This window comes from Leucoraja erinacea, chromosome 11 (assembly GCF_028641065.1).
Source record: "Leucoraja erinacea ecotype New England chromosome 11, Leri_hhj_1, whole genome shotgun sequence".
Lineage (NCBI taxonomy): Eukaryota > Metazoa > Chordata > Chondrichthyes > Rajiformes > Rajidae > Leucoraja > Leucoraja erinaceus.
The window spans coordinates 8018156-8038788 of NC_073387.1; the positions used below are offsets into that span (position 1 = coordinate 8018156).

The 20633-nt window shown below is 44.2% G+C and overlaps 1 protein-coding gene across 1 annotated transcript in view; it reads left to right on the plus strand.

The window, feature by feature from the left end:
• Nucleotides 1–20633, plus strand: part of LOC129701436 (dedicator of cytokinesis protein 2-like) — a 671641-nt gene that overhangs the window by 453348 nt on the left and 197660 nt on the right. The window contains exon 29 of the mRNA XM_055642616.1: nucleotides 686–780. Within this exon, the coding sequence (XP_055498591.1) occupies nucleotides 686–780 (95 nt within the window). The remainder of the gene's footprint in view (nucleotides 1–685; nucleotides 781–20633) is intronic.

Consider the following 20633-nt stretch of genomic DNA (forward strand, 5'->3'; position numbering starts at 1 on the left):
TGTGTCAACGCTGGACCTCATCAAGTGGTAAATGTGCTATAAAGGAGAGAAAGAGCTGTCCCTTGAACTAGTTTCAAACATCTCAGGGAGTCCAAAGGGCCTATATTTATGTGACTGCCAGTGACTGTCATTGCCAAAAAGCCGGTGACTGGATCTCCCTTCGACATGAAATTTGAAATAGAATCATTCCTTTACAACAAAAGAAAAACAAAGTCAGCACCGGCGACAACCTACATCACCTAGCGACAACCTACGACAACTCTCCCAATTTTGTTAGCCCTCGGGCTGTCTCCTCCCATCCCCCAGCCCCCGGGCTCCTCCTCCTCCTTTTTCCTTCCTTCTCCCCGCCACCCCTTATCAGGAGGCGCTACAGGCCTCTCCGTTGCCGGACCAGCAGGTCCAGGAACAGCTTCTTCCCTGCGGTTGTTACACTACTCAACACTGTACCTCGGTGATTGCCAATCACCCCCCCCCCTGGACACTCCTCCCACCAGGAAAAAAATACTATGACTGTATGCACGTAAATAGATTTATTTATTGGTCATATTTATGTCGCTCTTCTCGGGAGATGCAAACTGCATTTCGTTGTCTCTGTACTGTACACTGCACAATGACAATAAAGTTGAATCTGAATCTGAGTCACTGATTTTGTCACTTGTTCCTAACCAATGGATTTTCCCCTCAGGATTTCTTCATGGAAACCTTCATCTTGTTCATGGCTTTGATAAAAAAGAGTGTCTACCCTGCTGACTGGATGGCTATGAGTATGGTGCAAAACAGGTAGGAACTGTTCTATTACCCTTTTCTTTTATGTCAGCTGTGTGTTACTTGGTGAATTCTCCTTGTCTCTGAGCTATAATACTTAAAGGTTCACGTCTCAGTTCAGATACCCCAGCACATAGTCCAATCTTCCCTGTCAACAAAGTACCGGAGGGAGTGCTCATGTGGTACCTTTCGAATGGAATGTTTAGTTTAGTTTCGAGATGCAGCGCGGAAACAGGCCCTTTGGCCCATCGAGTCCATGCCGACCAGCGATCCCCGCACACGAACACTATCCTACACAAACTACGGACCATTTACAATTCTACCAAAGCCAATTAACCAACAAATCTGCACGTCTTTGGGGTGTGGGATGAAACCGAAGCACCCGGAGAAAACCCACGCAGTCACAGGAAGAACGTACAAACTCCGTAGTGGTCAGGATTTGGATCCTGAGTCTCTGGTGCTGTAAAGTACCAACTCTACCGCTGCTCCACAGTGCCATGCCGCACTGTGTCATACAGAGTGGTCTGATCTGACACATCAAGTGAATGTTAATAAACCTGCAACATTATTTGAAGATGCAGCATTTTAGGTATTAATTTCTGTGGGGAATTCTGAGGTTGTGAAAGGGTGCTTTAATTCAGCTCCCTCTTTGTCCACATATAGACTTTAATCCTATGTATTGCTCTAGGTCATGGTAAGATACAGCAAAAACAATGGAAATAACATAAAATTGGAGCTTCTTTTAGCTTGGGAATCAGACAGAAGTGCCTGCACGCTGTTATCAGCAAATAAAAAGCCTCATTTCTCTTCATGCCTGAGATATTTCTCTAAGTCGAGGCACCACTCTGTGATGTGTCAATAATGTTACTACTCTTCAATGCGAACGGTTAAGCAATAATTGATCTCTACTTTAAATAATTAACCAAAGCCTTTAAGTGCAAGTGTAGAGAAATACTGGGTCATGGGAGGACAGAAATCACCTTCACTCAGAAGGAGTTTTGAAAGCAGTTTTCAAAAGCTTGAAGTTCTCTCAGGAAAGACACAAAGCGCATTACTGTTCAGTGCTTAGTTTAGTTTAGTTTTTCATTGTCATGTGTACTCAGGAGTAGCAAAAAGCTTTCTGTTATGTGCTATCCAGTCAATGAAAAGTGGGCAGATAAAGGGTACACCGTGTAATGCAAGATAGAGTCTGATTAATGATAGATGGTTTGAAGGTCTTCACTGAGGTAGATGGGAGGTCAGTACTGTCCTCTAGTTGTGAAAGAATGGTTCAGTATCCTAATAACAGCTGGGCAGAAACTGTTCCAGAATCTGGAGGTTTGAATTTTCAAACTTTTGTACCTCTTGCCTGATAGGGGAGGGGAGAAGTGGGAGTGACTGGGGTGAGACAGGACCTTGATTATGCTGCTGGCCTTGCCGATGCAGCGTGAAGTGTAGATGGTGTTAATGGAAGGAAGGTGAGTTTGCGTGATGGTCGGTGCTAGACCCACAACTCTCTGCAATTTCTTGCGGCCTTCAATGGGGCTGATCCCAAACCATGCTGTGACGCATCCCGATAAAATGCTTTCTGCGACGCATCTGTAGAAGTTGGTGAAGGTTGTTGAGGACATGCCAAACTTTCTTGTGTAAGGACTTGCAGAGGATACTCAAGGAAGCATGTCATCCTTGACAATTATGCATGAGGTAACCATATCCTCAAGTCTGTGAAAAATCAGCCCGGGAGAAATAAAACCTCATCTTCATACATCATTAATTCCAAGGGAAAAGTTGTTCCAGAAATGTGAGAAAGTCAAAAGCGTAAAAGGAAAAAGATTCATGGAAGAGAGACACAACAGTCTGCAGATGCTGAAAGCTCGAGCAAAAAACAAACTGCTGGAGGAATTTAGCAGGCCACGCAGCAACTATGGAGGGAAATGGACAGATGATTATTTTGGTTTGGGACCACTCCTCAGACAAAAGAGAGTGTAGTTACATGTGAAATTACCCAAATAAAACATAGAAACATAGAAATTAGGTGCAGCAGTAGGCCATTCGGCCCTTCGAGCCTGCACCGCCATTCAATATGATCATGGCTGATCATCCAACTCAGTATCCCGTACCTGCCTTCTCTCCATACCCCCTGATCCCCATAGCCACAAGGGCCACATCTAACTCCCTCTTAAATATAGCCAATGAACTGGCCTCAACTACCCTCTGTGGCAGAGAGTTCCAGAGATTCACCACTCTCTGTGTGAAAAAGATAGGAAGCATGCGTTCATGAGCAAAAGGAACTCGTAAAGTACATGTTTATTTGACTGTGGAGATGGAGTTGTGGGCCACAATTGGCTGGACAATGCTCCTGTGTAAAATGATACACATGACTTCAAGGATTGGTCAGATATAAGCCCTATACCTCTGCGTGCATGATATATTTTGCATGGCTCTTGGCGGCTTTTGGCAAATCCATCCAAAATCAATCTTCAATACCTTCCCAATGATGAATTTGCCTACCTGTAAACTGACAGTGTTTCAAAAAATGATTTTTTAAAATTTGAAATAAAATTATCTCCACCCATCCTCTCTGAGTTTGGATGCTGGCCATACGCTGGAGATTTGTTTCAAAAACAACAAAACTGGTGAAGTTAAAAATGAATATGATGCTCATCACACATAATATGATCCCATAAATTATGAGATTTCCATTGTTTAAATTAACAATTAGTTTTTTACTCTGCTGTCAGTTAGGAGGGCAGAGCTAGTGTGGACCGGCCTCTTAGTTTCCAAACAAGGCTTTTATTAGAAGACCATAAAACCATAAGACATAGGAGCAGGAGTAAGCCATTCTGCGCATTGAGTCTACTCCGCCTTTCGATCATGGCAGATCTTTTATTCCCTTTCAACCTCTTTCTCCTGTCTTCTCTCTGTAACCTTTGAAGGCCTTGCTAATCAAAAACCTATCAATCTCCACTTTAAAATGCCCAATATCTTGGCTTCCACTGCTGTCTGTGGTTCCGTACTTGTATTTCGTATGTGTCTCCATGCCTACATGCCTGGGGAAAACATTAAATATTTAAAAGAGTCCCAGAAGAAACTATAATATGAATCTGCTCCAAACTTTTGAGGAAGGCATCATCCATAGGGGGACTGAATACTGTTCTCCTGGTTAGACTCAGAGTATGGATAATATAACAGAGCTTCAGGCACGTTGTACGCAGGGGAGGCAACAAAAATGTGTAGAAAGGAACTGCAGATACTGGTTATACACCAAAGATAGACACACAATGCTGGGGTAGCTCAGCGGGACAGGCAGCATCTTTGGAGAGAAGGAATGGGTGACGGTTCAGGTCGAGACCCTTCTTCAGACTGACAGTCAGTGAGCGGGAGTAGAGATATGGAAGGGTAAGGTGTGAAAATGACAGATCAAAGCAGATGAAGTTAAGTAAATATAGAATAGTTGATTGTTAGTTGAGGAGATGGCAGGGAGGCGTGCAATCAGTAAAATTAATCAGAAGGCCAACGAAGCTAGTCAGAGAATTGGGAAGGGGAGGGATGGAGAGAGAGGGAAAGCAAGGGTAATTTGAAGTTAGAGAAATCGACATTTATACCGTTGGGTTGTAAGCTGCCCAAGCAAAATATGAGGGGCTGTTCCTCCAATTTGTGTGGAGACGGCCCAGGAAAGAAATTGGGAATGGGACGGGGATTTAAAGTCTGAAGAAGGGTTTCAGCCCGAAACGTTGCCTATTTCCTTCGCTCCATGGATGCTGCCTCACCCGCTGAGTTTCTCCAGAACTTTTGTCTACAAGGGTATATAAAGTGTTTAGCAAGCGGGGAGATCACGTAGGCCTAGGTGGGCTGAGTGGAGGTGTTCAGCGAAAACGATCGTCGAGCCTGCACTCTATCTCGGAAGGGTGGAGCCCACAATGCCCCATTGTTGGCTGGGAAAGTGATAACAAGAGGGATGCAGGGATGTGAACAGTTGAACTGGTAAGATGACTAGGGGGGGGGGGGGGGGGGGGGGGGTAGAACAGGGAATGCTAGGGTTATTTGAAAGTAGATAAATCAATGTTCATACCACTGGTTTGTAAGCTGCCCAAGCAAAATATGTTGTCCCTCCAATACGAGTGTGGCCTGACTCTGACAGTGGAGGAGGCCCAGGACAGGTATGGAAAGTGTGGAAACTTTCATCAGAACTGAGAGAGAGGGAAATATATATGAGTTTTCAGTAAGAGAGGAGGTGGGGAACTGATGCTAGCACAAAGGGAACATCGCTAATAGGGTGTCAAAGTGGCACATTTGAGATCACCTTAAGCTTCCATGTCTGGGACATGCCCATCAAACAAGGTAGAACAAGTAAAGTAGGAAAATTAAGGCACAATGATGACGGGCAGAAATGGCTTGTTCTGGTACAGCCAGAAGATAGAGCAAGATCTGGAAGTTGGAGAATTTGACATTGAACCCAATAGATTTTATGGTACACAGGCAGAAGATAAAGACATATAAATGCTGGGGTAACTCAGCGGGACAGGCAGCATCTCTGGAGAGAAGGAGTGGGTGACGTTTCGGGTCGAGGCTGAGTACTCAGTAACATTTTGTGTCTATCTTCGGTTTGAACCAGCAACTGCAGTTCCTTCCTACATGGCAGGAGATAAGGTCTTGCTCCTGAAACCTGCATTGGATAGAAATCAGAAAGAATGATTTTCTATTTAAATATTTGCTTGTTCAAACCCTTTACAACAAATGGACTGGTTTAGAGATACAGAGTGGAAACAGGCCCTTCGGCCCACCAAGTCCATACTGACCAGTGATCAGCTATACATTGGATCTATCCTACACACTTGGGTCAATTGACAGAGCCCAATTAACCTACAAACCTGCATGTCTTTGGAATGTGGGAGGAAACCAGAGCACCCAGAGACAACCCACATAGTCACAGAGAGAACGTTCAAACTCCGTACAGACAGCACCCGTAGTCAGGATCGATCCCGAGACCCTGGCGCTATAAGGCAGCAACTCTATCGCTGCACCACTATGCCACCGGACTGCACCACTATGCCACCCTTCTGCACCCCTGTGCCCCATATACTTATGATGTTGACTTTATATTATTATGGTGACAATTCTAGCCATTAATATGTGCACAATGTTGGTCTTCAAATAGGCAAATGGATGAATGACGAGAAATATTGGTTTGGTCCCACAGCCCATTTAGTAACAGGCAATCCATGTATCAACAGATTCAATGGGGCAGCAATGGGGACTGTCATCCTACTGAGTTTTAAACCTAGTTTAGTCATGGATTGGCTCAGACTTACGCACTGCTTTTATCTGTCCATGTCTCATGCTTTCTCAGCAACATATCTTTAAATCACTGTTTTCTTGAAAGCAAAATGGAGCAATCTTGCTATGTATTATACATCACCAATGTTTCATTAATTATTGACAACCTGCTTTGCCTTGCATATAAAATGAGTCATTATCTGATGAAGGAGGTTCCCCCATGGTGTTGAAGTGGAAGCAGTGCTGAGGTGGGATATTGTCTCCACATGACGCTTTGACCAAGCAGGCAGCGCTGGATGCTTGTATCTTTAAACATAAGCCCACACTCTGCCGGATGCCACTTAAATGCTGAACAAGACCAAAGGGTTGTCAAGACAATCGGCCTTACACAAAAGTCATGGTTTCATCCCACTTAAGCAAAAGGAGTGCCGTAAGGACTCAAGACCAGGGCTGGGGAAGTCTGCAAATGACTGGGATCTGTTACAAATAAACAGCTTCTCAACTGAAAAAAAATAACTATTGATTAATTGCTGGCAATTGAGATTAATGTAGATGGGTAATTGATGGTCAGCATGGACAAAGTGTGCTGAATAGCCTGTTTTATACTGCAGCACTCATAGGAAGGAGGCTTATGGGGAAAGGTGCAATGGTTGGGCAGGAAAGCATATAGAACAGTACAGACACAAAGTGTTGGAATAACTCAGGTCAGGCAGCATCTTTGGGTCGTGTTTGTTCTGGGACCTTTCTTCAAACCCAACCCCAAACGTCACCTATCCAGGTTCTCCAGAGATGCTGCCAGACCTGCTGTGTTTCTCCAGCACTTTGTGTCTTTTTTTTTTGTAAACTCGCATCTGCAGTTCGTTGAGACTCCGTAGAACAGGACAGCATGAGAATAGGCTCTTTGGCCAATAATGTCCATGTCAAACATGATGCCAAGTTAAACTAATCTCTGCCTGCACGCAATGCATGTCCTATCATTCTCTGCATATCCCAGTGCCTGTTCAAAAATATCTTAAATGCCACTGTTGTATCTGTCTCCGCCACCACCACCACTGGAAGCATGGGCCAGGCATCCATCATTCTCCTTGTAAAAGGTTGCTCAACTATCTCCTTTTAAGCTTTGCCCCTCTCACCTTAAAGCTATGTTCTCTAGTATTTGACAATTCCACCCTGGGAAAAAGGATTTGACTGTCTACCCTACACTGTTCAATACCGCCTAGTCTCTCAGTGCAAATCAAAGGAAAATAACAATGCAAATACTGGAAATCTGAAACAAACTGAGAAAGTGCAAAAATACATTCAGTACGTTGGGCAGCATCTTTGGAGGGATAGACGGTCAATGTTCTGTGTCAGGAACCTTTCATCAGGACTGAAGAAAAAGTAAAGAAGTAGTAAAGAAGGAAACAAGTGGTCAGGCAAAGATGGAAACAGTGACGGAGACAGCAGGTGAGAGGAGGACTGGGAGAAATAAAGTTAGGTGATGCTCAAAGGATAGAATTAAACGTCATGTGGGAAATCTGACAATATGGACAAGGCTTCTGTGGTCTGCTGGTGTGATGAGCAGCATGGTGGCAAAGTGGTAAAGTTGCTGCCTTACAGCACATGCAGCGCCAGAGACCTGTGTTCGATCCTGGCTACGGGTGCTTGTCTGTGCAGAGTTTCTGCGTTCTCCCCATGATCTGTGTGGGTTTTCTCTGAGAACTTTGGTTTCCTCCCACATTCCAAAGATGTACAGGTTTGTAGGTTAATTGGCTTGGTATAACAATGTAAAAATTGTCCCTGGTGTAGGATAGTGTGCAGGGATCGCTGGTCAGTGTGGGCTCGGTGGGCCTGTTTCTGTGCTGTATCTCTTAACTAAACTAAACTGAACTAAATAGGCAAGTATAACCGTGGCTGGGAACCATCCGAGCAGCCATGCACCTTTCCAGGAAGCCCCTACCAATTGCCTGAAAGAAAGTGTGGTTTTGCTTTACAGTGCAGGCAATGGTGAGATTCGAAAATTGTGGCATTCTCAGAACAACAGTGAGGATCTGTCCCTCCAGCCGAATAGCGTAGGAAGCTGAGAATGAAGAAGAATTAGGTGGCACAGTGATGCTGCTGGTGGACCCGTTGCCTCACAGCTCTAGCTTTCTATGTGAAGTTGGCACATTCTTCCTGTGTCCAAGCGATTGAGTTTTCCTCCCATATCTGAAAAATGAGAGGGCTGCTGGGTTAATTGCCGGGGCCGATTATCCTGAAAACCCTCCATTCTCGATCAGCATTAAGCAGCAATTGTGTGTGTCGGAGAGAGGTAGTGGGAATGTGAGGAGAATAAACTTTGTTATGGAATAGTGTAAAAATGTATGCTTGATGGTTGGCCACAGAGCCTGTTTCCATGCTGTATCTCTCTATGACTAAGAATTATAGTGGGACACATTAGAACTGCTAACATCACAGTTGGGGACAGAACAAAGGCTCTGAACCAGACAACAGGCTAATTTGTTCTGGAATCACGTTGATTAATATGTTTGTGCCTAATTCCTTACTGCATTGCTTTAACACAGTCATTAAAGTGAAATAAACAGGCTGGCAGAAGGCATAGTACACAAACTTGATAACCAAACACACCACCTGGGGAAATTACGCGGCAGAAAAATGATATCACCACAGATACCGCAGGGTAGCACAGCCGTAAAAATGTGTGAGTGCAATTATTAAACATCAGATAAAGCACAGAACCGCAAAAAGCACACGTCAAACTCAGCGTAATTGAACTATGAACACATTGATGCATTTTGAGGTTAGCGTGACCTGGATAAGCATCTGCAAGGAATGTATGCATGGGTGTGTGGAGAGGGATAGAAAGGGAGGGCAGAAGAGGACAACTAGATGGATTTCTCTCACATGTATCCAGTATAAGGGTTCGACAAGCTGAATGGTCTTGTTCTCATGATTAATTAATAATACATCCCAATATATCAATCAAGCCAGCTGGCAACCAGTCTAATGGAGTCCACAACTAACTAAATTGGTCATTAATAATGCAAATAGAAAAAGTAACAACTTTCCAATATTAAATAATTATCCAATGTGATACTGAAACTGTGTCAATTACTGCAGGATAAGGCGAGATCTAATTAATGAAATTCTACAACATTAACTTCATAATCAATATTTTTAATTGGGTAATTGTTAACATAGCTGTCTTATTATCTTGAAGATAGACACAAAATGATGGAGTAACTCAGCGGGACAGTCAGCAACTCTGGATACCCCCCCCCCCCCCCTCCATCCAACCCCAAATGTGCTGAGTTGATGTCCTCTTCCAAGGTATCTCCCATAGTCTCTCTCTGAGTGTGAGTTTGTACGATGTCAGCAAGCTAAATATGCAGGGACTTGTTCCAATGTCAAGTCTGACCTTGACCCTGTTCCTCCTGCAACCAGCACACTTGTTTACTCAGCAACCAATTGTTAGACATTGATGGAGAATTACGGACAATCTTTATCACCCCTTTAGTCAATTCAATCACATCCTACCTTCTCAGTTTCACATTCTCAACTCTCAGCCAAGGATCAAACCCCTCCACCACGGATGTAGTGTTGAAATTAAATTGTTTCAGGATTTGCCTTTTTGAAATGCAATGAAAAAACCTTGTTTAGCATTTGCTTGCAGCATGGATCCTTCATAGCCCATAATGGCCGACTCGCCAACACTCAGTCTCGTCCCTTCTCTGTTTTCATAATTTTAAGTATGTCTTAAATGTATGTGTCAATGTTTCTTGGTATGTTTTATGTGTGGAGTGGGGTGGGGGGGTGTAAATCGAGGGAAACTTTTTTCAGCCACTTACCTCGATGGAGAAGCGGAGGGTTCAAAGGCCCCGAACTTAGTATGACCGTATGGTAACTCAAATTGCACTGTACCTTAATTGGTTAAGTGACAATAAACGCAAACTTAAACTTGAACTTGAACTAGTAGTTCATAAATTCATAAGTGATAGGAGCAGAATGAGGCCATTTGGTCCATCCAGTCTCCTCTGCCATTCAATCATGGCTGAATTATTCTCCCTCCTAACCCCATTCTCCTGCCTTCTCCCCATAACCTCTGACACTCGAACTAATCAAGAATCTATCGCTCTCTGCCTTAAAAACATCAAATTACTTGGCCTCCACAGCCTTCTGTGCAAATAATTCCACCGATTCACCACCCTCTGACTGAATTTGAATAGACCTGGTGGAAATAAAATTATAAAATGCACTGGGATGCAAACCTGCCTTTGTTTTCTCGTGCTAAACAAACACTGTCATATCAGCTGGTCATTGTAGCACTAAATGCCACTATTGATATATAAAGAAGATATATTTTGTGTCCGTTAATCTGATTACTATCTTCTCCTTGAAATGATATTCAAGTCTGGGCAGAGAGAGCAAAAACCAAACATTGAGTCAGTGATGTATTTCCTGGGGTTGAACAATAGACAATAAACAATAGACAATAGGTGCAGGAGTAGGCCATTCGGCCCTTCAAGTCAGCACCGCCATTCAATGTGACCATGGCTGATCATCCCCAATCAGTACCCCGTTCCTGCCTTCTCCCCATATCCCCTGACTACGCTATCTGCAAAAGCCCTATCTAGCTCTCTCTTGAAAGTATCCAGAGAACCAGCCTCCACCGCCCTCTGAGGCAGAGAATTCCACAGACTCACAACTCTGAGTGAAAAAGTGTTTCCTCATCTCTGTTCTGAATGGCTTACCCTTTATTCTTAAACTGTGGCCCCTGGTTCTGGACTCCCCCAACATCGGGAACATGTTTCCTGCATCTAGCGTGTCCAAACCCTTAATAATCTTATATGTTTCAATAAGATACCCTCTCATCCTTCTAAATTCCAGAGTATACAAGCCCAGCTGCTCCATTCTCTCAGCATCTGACAGTCCCGCCATCCTCGGAATTGAAGATTGGTCAACTCAGTGCGGGGAGATGATTCAAAGCCTAAAGTAGATTTAACAACTAGAAGCTTAAATTTTCAGACTTTCACTTTTCTTTGCTGCATCTAGAACACCCATCACCTCCCGACCAGGTTCTACCCCCTCCGCTTCAGGAGACCGAGCGCACGGATGGGTCTGGACTTTTTTTTTTAAGTGCCAAAACCTGGCAAGTGGTCTCAGGGGACTATTTCTTTGCACTCTGTACTAATCAAGGATTGTGCTTAGGTGCGGCAATACTTTACTGAACTGTATGCAAAATAAAACAAAAAAATCACTGTACGTCTGTACATCTGACAAATGAAGAACCATTGACTATTACCTCTTTAAATTGGCTATCTTTCCTCTGATCTTATTGAAACATATAAGATTATTAAGGGTTTGGACACGCCAGAGGCTGGAAACATGTTCCCGAGGCCGGTTCTCTGGGTACTCTTAAGAGAGAGCTAGATAGGGCTCTTGCAGATAGCGGAGTCAGAGGATACGGGGAGAAGGCAGGAACGGGGAACTGATGTAGGGACAGAACTGAAAGGTTGACCATACTGTTTGCCATCACATATACTGCTCAACTCACTGAGTTCCTCCAACACTTTGTTTCTGGTTCCATTACGCACCCTCGATTCTTATTTGACAGGTGAAAATACCATCTCTTTTTTTAAATTTTATTTTTTTTATTTTATTAGAAGTAAGTACAATACAGTGGTACCTTTTACAGGTTCCCAAAAATTCTGTTAACATAATACATTCTCTGTACATTTTCCAACAAAAAAAAAAATACCATCTTTATGTCAGTAATTTTATCATCTTGAATACAAAGTATGAGATTTGTTTTTTCACATAGTCACGAATGAATCAATCATCACTTGATTCCTCCTCCTGCCTCCCTCTCTCTTCCTCCCGTCTTTACATCCATGATTTGTCTCATCTATTTCACTTTTCCTCTAATCCTGTTTCTTTCCCAATCCTTTACTTTTGTTGTAGGCATTGTATTTATATATTGCCTAATGCATTCCTCGAAGCATCATTCTTACACTGGAGTCTGAAGAAGGACCCAAAACAACGTCTGTCCATATCCTCCGGACATGCTGCCTGAACTGCTGAGTTACCCCAGCACTTTGTGTTCTGTGCAAGATTTCAGCACCTGTAGTTCATTCTTACTTGCAGCAAGAAGTCCTCTAATCTTCTCATTTCAACATATTGCAATTTTTAACTTTTAAATTCACTGAGACTGCATGTTGAAGTAATGATAGGAGCTGGGGCAGAGGATGGGGACAGAAGCTGAGGTCCTCACATTAATCACTTACCCTATCATGGATGCAATTGTTTTCCGGATCATATCTCCGGTCGATCTGTGGCCTAACATCATGGAGCTGGCAGCCTTGCTCGGGACTGACTTTGAGCCCCACCGCGGGGACATGGACTTACCATCGGAGCACTGCAATCCCTTGCCTGGGATCAAAGCATCAACCGCGGCCTGCGGATTTCACCATTGAGGAGATCGCAATCGATGTCGGGAGCTCCAAACGACAGAAGGTTTCGACCAACCCCAACCCGGGGTCAAATCGCCCGGCGTGGGGGAGCTGATAAAGCCCCCTAAAGCAGGAGCTTGATCACCCCAACGCAAGGGCACAAACGCCGCCGGCTCCGGGAGCCAAGATCACCCCATCAACGGAAGGTTCGAGGCTCCCTGACTGCGGGAGAACAAAGAAGGGAAGAGATTGAACTTTTTTCGCCTTCCATCACAGTGAGGAATGTGGAGGAGTCACTGTGGTGGATGTTTATGTTAAAATGGATTTTGTGTGTTCTATTGCTTTTTATTGGTATGACTATGGCAAATGAAATTCCTCGTATGTTGCAAAACATACTTGGCTAATAAAGTATGATTATGAATATGATAATTATGGGTTTAAATCAGTTAAAATTGTACTTTTGTGCATTGCACTGACAGGGAGGGATACCGTTGATCTTGTCTGTCACTCGGACTCAGGTGCTACAATGATTTTGCTGGACCGTAATCAGCTTCCACTGCCAACAACTTGCAGTTGCACAAAGTCCAAGGGAAAAGGTCTCGTGAATTAGATGTCCCAAGATCAGACTCAATTCAGAAAATTCTAGACAAAAAAATTTGATACGGAGAACTCCTCTGCTAACTTTGTTCTAATGACGTATAGTACTTCTATGGAAAATAATGCAGTTACATTACTTCTCACAATTCTACCTAGCATTTTGATTGTCCTTGAATTTGCTTAGCACAACGTCCCCTGCTCCAGCCTGTTCTCTGACCCACTGGGTTTGAACATAACCTGGAGGGAATCTATTACACTAAGAGAACTCTACACTGGTCAGAGTAGAGTAGTGCCTTCAGACTGTAAATTGTATAGTCTGTAAATTGTATAGTCTAATATAAATTGTGAATGCATCCCCTCATGCATTCACAAGTATTAAACTATTTTTAATGGGTGGCACAGTGGCACAACTGCAGAGTTGCTGTGGACATGGGTTCAATCTTGAACTTGGGTGACATCTGTAGAGTTTGTATGTTCTCCCAGTGACCTGCCTGTGTTTCCTCCGGGTGCTCCAGTTTCCAAAGCTTTGCAGGGTTTGAGGTTTGAGTTAATTGGCTTCTGTAAATTGTCCCTAGTGTGCAGGATAGAACTGGTGTATGGGTGATTGTTGGTCAGCAAGGACTCGGTGGGCCGAAGGGCCTGCTTCCGCGCTGCATCTTCAAACACATTTTTTTTAATGTAAAGATACTTCTAGTGAACATTTAAAACAAGTGCTTAAGCATGTACAGCATGAGAAAACTGAAGCTAAAACAAATCAATTACATTTAAGTAATCTGGGTAGGTTCCCAATCCAACTGTTTAAATGCTTTAAGACTTTGAAGAGGCCATCATCAAAATGACAGTGGCAAGAGTTCTCTGGAGATTTGAGATTTATTTGCAGGGACCCCTGCCCTTCTTGAGAGACACGAGGAAATTGCATTTGTATGTTCTAAGGAATACCTGTTTTTTTTAAAATGTCCATTGTAGTTTTGCAGGCAATTGATTTACTCTCACAGAGTAGGGAGATAAATGACAGTCAGTTGAATGGTGAAGGTTGAAGGGTACATGTAAATCTAACTTTCACAGAAACTCCTCTGCTATTCTTTAGATAATACCATGGGATTTTTAATATCCAGTAATGCAATTTAAAAAACCCAGCACATCTGTAAACATAGCTGTCACCCAGCACTATGCTGGGCAGTCAGGTGAGACGCCGTCTGATTTCAGCCCACCAATCAAAACCAAAAGTTAAACACTATGCCAAAATGGCACTCATAAAACATATATAAGGTCATAAGTAATAGTAGTAGAATGAGGCTACTCCACCATTCAATCATGGCTGATCTATATCTCTCTCTTAACCGCATTCTCCTGCCTTCGTCCCATAACCCCTGACACATTTACACTCTTGGTACACAGTTAGCCATGCCCTACCAGTATGGCACCATCAGTAAAAGTTGAATAGGGAGCAATATTGATTTTTTTTCAACCTGGCTAGAATTCATAGCCAGGTTGAAAAAAAACCTGTCTTCAAGCAGTCTTTGACCTAATCTTTGATCTGGCCTAGAGACAAAGCATGGTTGCAACACATTGAACTTCTTTGCTTGCTCAATAATAGGAGAATAGGAGGAATTACCATGATAATTTAAAGGGACAATGATCACTTTCTTTCTGCAGAGAAACTCAGTACAAATATTTAAAGGTTTATCTTACCTGCTTTGCAAAGGTAATATGGTTGCTCCACTGTTACTTCACTACCTTACTTTTTTCCAAGGATATTACCAAGACTTGAGGGCCTGGGCTATAGGGAAAGGTTAGGCAGGCTAAGGCTTTATTCCTTGGAGCACAGGAGGATGAGTGGTGATCTTCTAGAGGAGTTTAAGATCAAGAGGGGAATCCATAGGGTAAATGCACAGTCTTTCACCCAGAGCAGGGGAATCATCAACCAACCAGAGGAAAGGGGGGGGGGGGAGGAAAAATTTAATAGGAACATGGGGGGGGGGGGACTTTTTCACATAGGGTGGTGCGTGTCTGGAAATAACTGCCAGAGGAGGTAGTTGAAGCATGCATGAGGAAAAAAAGACTATTTAATAATGAAAGACAATTGGACAGGTACATGGAGAGGAAAGGTTTGGAGGGACATGAACCAAACATAAGGAGGTGGGACTTGTGTAGGTGGGACAACCTTGTCGGCATTGGCAAATTGGGCCAAGGGGCAAGTTGTATGACTCCATGACTTTATTAATATTAGAGTGCCTGTTTCCATATGTTAGCACTAACGTGAAAATATAATTTTCCGATGTTCACAGCACAGAAAGTATAAGAAAGCATAAAAACAAGCAATGGCCATTTAGTTTGTTTAATCAATAATCACCGATTGCCATTAATCGTGAGGGTCTACTCTGTCTCCCTTTCATCTTTGGATAATTAATGCTCAACCAAATAGGTCATTTCTTCAGAGGGACTGCAGTCCTTTATCGATTGGCCTTGACTAAAAGACCTTTTCTGTGCTATGCATTCATTTCCCATGTGTCTAATGACTGGGAGCTGAACACTGAGCCCAGACTCCATTCTGCAGAGCTCTTCTCATTTACCTTAATTACCTCAATTTAGATAACAGTCTCCTGCTCTGTTTCCGCTCATACCACACAATGACCCACCTATCATTTTGCTTACCTCGGCCGAACATGCAGTCAGATCTCCCCGTACACAGCTAACAAAGCAATTGTAATCAAATTATTATTTTCAATTCATGCACAAGCACACTACTTTTCCACAGAAATTGCATTTCACTATGACAGATAGGACAATATACATCTGGTTTAATGCTGCTTTAAGCCTCCGGCTTTTAATATCGGGAACTGGGTAGCAGAGAGTGTATTACAAGGAGGATGGGAGTGAACAAGTGAATGAAATTAAACACGATGGAAAGTTGTATATCAAAAAACAAACTAATGGTGCTGCCTTCTTCCTCCTGCAAGAAGGTTGGCACCAAAAATTGATGAAAACAAAATAATGTGAACTTAGCAGGTCATGAGCCTTCAGATGGAGTGATTTGCAAAACTATTATCTGTGGAATTCTCTGCCACAGAAAGCAGAGGAGGCCAATTCGCCAGATGTTTTCAAGAGAGAGTTAGATTTAGCTCTTCAGGCTAATGGAATCAAGGGATATAGGGGAAAAAGCAGGAACGGGGTACTGATTTTGGATGATCAGCCATTATCATATTGAATGGCGGTGCTGGCTAGAAGGGCTGAATGTCCTACTCCTGCACCTATGTTCTATATTTCTAAGGAAGCTTAGACATATGGGGGATATTTGGCCCATTATATTTGTAAGAGCAATTTGAAAATAATTGAAGAACTATTTGAAAATATTCCTTGGCTTTTTCACTGTTTCCCATAATGGATACAACCACTTTTATTCACTTTTGTCCATTTGGTTTCCAAGATTTGGGAAAGACAGTTTAAGTTTTTTTTTTAAATTGACTTACGGTGATTTTACTCAGTCTCCTGTGAATGGTGACCAAATCTGTGAGTTTAGACGAGTTTGCTCTTGATTCAAACTCACAGCATGGTCGACACGAGGTCCTTAGGAGGTCACTGGAACTCTCCTTCATGCTCAAGGGAAGTTCCCGAATACTTGTGGCCTCAGCTAGGTCGCGGAAAAATCTTCAGCATGTTGAAAAATTTTCCGCAAGTAATATTTGGTCGGCATGGTTCTTTTTAATTCGTAGTGCAGTGGAGTGGGGTCGCTATTTAGTTACAGACTGTCGAGGGCAGCCGTAGGCAATATTCTTCACTGACCAGGCATTTTAATTGGCTCATTGGAGTTTTCAGGACCAAGGAAAACCGACCGGTAAAATGCCCGCTAAACTTTATTATACTTCTTAAAAGTGTCCCCACTCCTTCTCCCCCCCTTCTTTCCCCTTCTTTCCCCTTCTCTCCCCTTCTCTCCCCTTCTCTCCCCTTCTCTCCCCTTCTCTCTCTCCTTCCCTCCCCTCTCTCTCTCCCTCTCTCTCCTTCTCTCTCTCTCTCTCTCTCTCTCCTCTCTCTCTCTCTCTCTCTCCCCTTCTCTCTCCTTTCTCTCCCCTCTCTCTCCCCTCTCTCCCCTTCTCTCCCCTTTCTCTCCCCTCTCTCTCTATCCTTCTCTCTCCTTCTCTCCCCCTCTCCCCTTCTCTCCCCTTCTCTCCCCTTCTCTCTCCCCTTCTCTCCCCCTTCTCTCCCCTTCTCTCCCCTCTCTTCTTCCCCTTCTCCCCCCCCCCCCCCCTGCCCCCCTCTAAATACACTGTGGCAACCCCTTCCTCTTCATCGCGGGTGTGAATTTCTGACAGTGCTCCCCCTTCCCTCTCCCCTCCCCCTTGCGATGTGTGTGTTTCTCCTTCCCCCCCCCCCCCCCCCCCCCCCCACCACGCTCTCTAAATACACTGTGGCAACCGTTTACCTTGTGTGTCATCGCGGGTGTGAATTTCTGACAGTGCTCCCCCGCTTTCCCTGGCTCCCGCCTTTGCGATGTGTGTGTGTGTGTGTGTGTGTGTGTGTGCGTGTGTGTGCGCGTGTGCGTGCGTGTGCGCGTGTGCGTGCGTGCGTGCATGCGTGCGTCTGTGTGTGCGATCGATCGATCCAGCTCGCGGTTTCAACGTGGACGGTCGATGCAGCTCGAGGTTTTCCAGGCGACTGCCCTCGAGCTTGAAGGTCGAAGGCACTCTTCTTAACTCGCGGATTAGGTCGCCGCAGTGGGACAGCCCCTTTAGCTCTTCCAACCTTTACCTTCCCCTCATCGGCGACCCTTACCCCTGCACTTCCAGCGTCCACCCAACCCCCTCCATTCATCATCCACCCTTCCCACTCTTCCCCACCATCCAATCTCCTGCTGCACCATTCACCCCTCCCTCATCCCTCAACTACCCAACCTCCCTTCGACCATCCACCTTCCCCCCTCTCCCTGTCATCCCCATCCACCGTTAAATCCCTTCCACAATACCCACCCTTATGTCTCCTCCCAAAATCCAGGCTTCTCCTCCCCCCACCATCCACCCTTCCTGTCCCCCCACCAACCAGACTTAATCCCTCTCCCTCACCATCCATCATGCCCCAGCCTGCTTCTGTAAAACTAGAAGAGGACAGATTGAATCTAGGTTTGTTCAGTTTAGTTTACTGTCACGTGTAACAACGGAATGACAATACATGATTACAAACGAGCCATTCACAGTTTGCAGATACATGATAAGGGAAAAACGTCTAGTGTAAGGCAAACCCAGTAAAGTCCGATCAACGATAGTCTGAGGGTCCCGAATGAGGTAGATATTAGTTCAGCACTGCTCTCTGGTTGCGGTTGGTTGGTTTAGTTCCCTCATAACAGTTGGGAAGAAACTGTCTCTGAATCTTCACACTTCTATACCTTTTGCCCAATGGGAGAGGGGAGAAGAGGGAGCAGCCAGGGTGCGACTCATCCTTGATTGTGCTGCTGGCCTTGCTGACGCAGCGTGAGGTATAAATGGAGTGAATAGAAGGGAAGGTTGGTTTGTGTGATGGTCTGGGCTACGTCCACAACTCACTGTACCTTCTGGCGGTCTTGGATGGAGCTGTTGCCAAACCAAGCTGTGATGCATCCCGATAAAATGCTTTCCACGATGCATCAGTACAGGTTGGTGAGGGCGAGGGTTGTTGGGAATGTTTAAACCAACCCCTTCTGCTTCTGACACACCCATCTCAGTAATTTAAGCAAACTCGAGAGGCTTTCTATTGTGCAAAATAAATCATGGTTTAAAAAATGAGTTATTTTCCCTTATTGCAGCCCGCCCATTCTTCTCCATCAAAGTGTAGAGTTTTTATGGTTTTGGATTAATCTCTTACCATGTACATGAGGTGGATTTCAGATTAAGATTAATGTCCCCAGCTGCATTTTATTTGTTAAAACAGAGGTAGCAGTTGTGTAGATAATGCTATTGGAAACGGTTTGATCTGCTCAGTCAGATTCCTGCTTCTCTGAGTCTGTCATGTCAAACTCAGACCAACTCTGCCAAACTTTAATTACACCGTTTCAGGAATGTGATAGCATTTTATCATTCCAAATAAAAAGAGCTGAATGCAACTCTATGTAGACCAATTATTTACCTCGGAGATTGCTTGACTACCTTCCAGCATTTGTCTGATGTTCTATTTATGCTTAGCTTTCCTGCTGCGTGTACACTCACTTTGAGACCTGACTTTGAATCCAGTCTGGACTGATGGGGATAAACCACTCCCTGCACCATTGTTCCGCAGGTTCTGGTACAAGCTCAGCTTGTTGCAGTTTCAGCCCAGTTCTTAATGGGTATGAACAGACTGTGCCAAATTGGCTAATTGGGATGGTGTCACGCCGTAATACTTGGAAAAATGTAAAAATCAAGAACGACTGCCAGCATACGTTAACAAGTGTCCCAGAGAATTAAAGTTCAGAAAAATGTTCCCATGTGTTGCATCTCATTGCTTGGTAGCTACTAAATGGACATGTTAATAACTAATCCCGTTGTTTATCCTGTTGTAATAAACATCTGGCCAGGAGATGAGACCGACAGCAAATTATATACTTTCTGTCATATTGTCTTAAAAAAACAGATCAGCAAATATTTTGTGAAATCCAGCTGGATATATCAAAAGCATATTCCCCCAACGCAACCCGTTCCCCCAACACAATATTTAAGCACTCACCGATAGCCCCAACGCAACCCGTTCCTCCAACGCAATATTCCACCACTCACCCATAGCCCCTAACTGTGCAGGCGTGGCTCATTTCCCCCAGCATCCCCCCCCTTCCTCTTCATGTGTGGGAGGGGAGGAAAGTGGGGTGCGTGACGGGGGTGGTGTGGGGTGGGAGGACAGGAGGGGTGTGTGTGGACGGGGAGGTGTAGGAGGGGCAAGTTGGGCCGAAAGGACTGTTTCCATGCTGTAAGACTCAAGGTTCTCAGTGCCTTCTTGAATGCTATGTCTCCACTGTAGTGCTCATGGGATGTGTATTGCGATAAATTAGTTGAGCTATCACACATTTTCAAGGAAGCTTTGAGAACACTTCCATTTTCCCTCTATCTTGTAGATAATCTCTTTCCAAGATAGATCACATTGTTAATTGCCTGTATTGATGTCCCAAGCCAATATGATCAGCACTGTCTGCCCAATGAGGCTTGCTGAGTTTAATTAAGGCCTCACGCACCAGGGATAATAGGCTCACTTATCCTGCCAATGTACTTGAAGGGTTTTTTGAAGGCAGCATTGGTGATGTCACGCTTTTGTGCCGTCTGTAGCTGGTCCACATCTCAGAGGCATAAAGGAGGCTGGGAATCACAGCAGCCTAGTCAACAATCAGCTTTGCCAGGTTTGAGGGCTTGATCTTCAACACTCTTTACCTCAGCCAGCCCAAGGTTTTGCTGAAGGTAATGATGAGCTTCACCATCAATATCATCATCTCGCTTTGCTACTCTTGAGATATGGCCAATGACTCATGTCTACAAGGGTCTTGACACGGGCCGCTATTGTTGTAGGTGAAAATTGGTGGAAGACCATTGTTTTGTAGATGTGGCAGCCCATCCCTTGTACATTTTGGTGAATGATTAAAAAATGATATCAAATGTA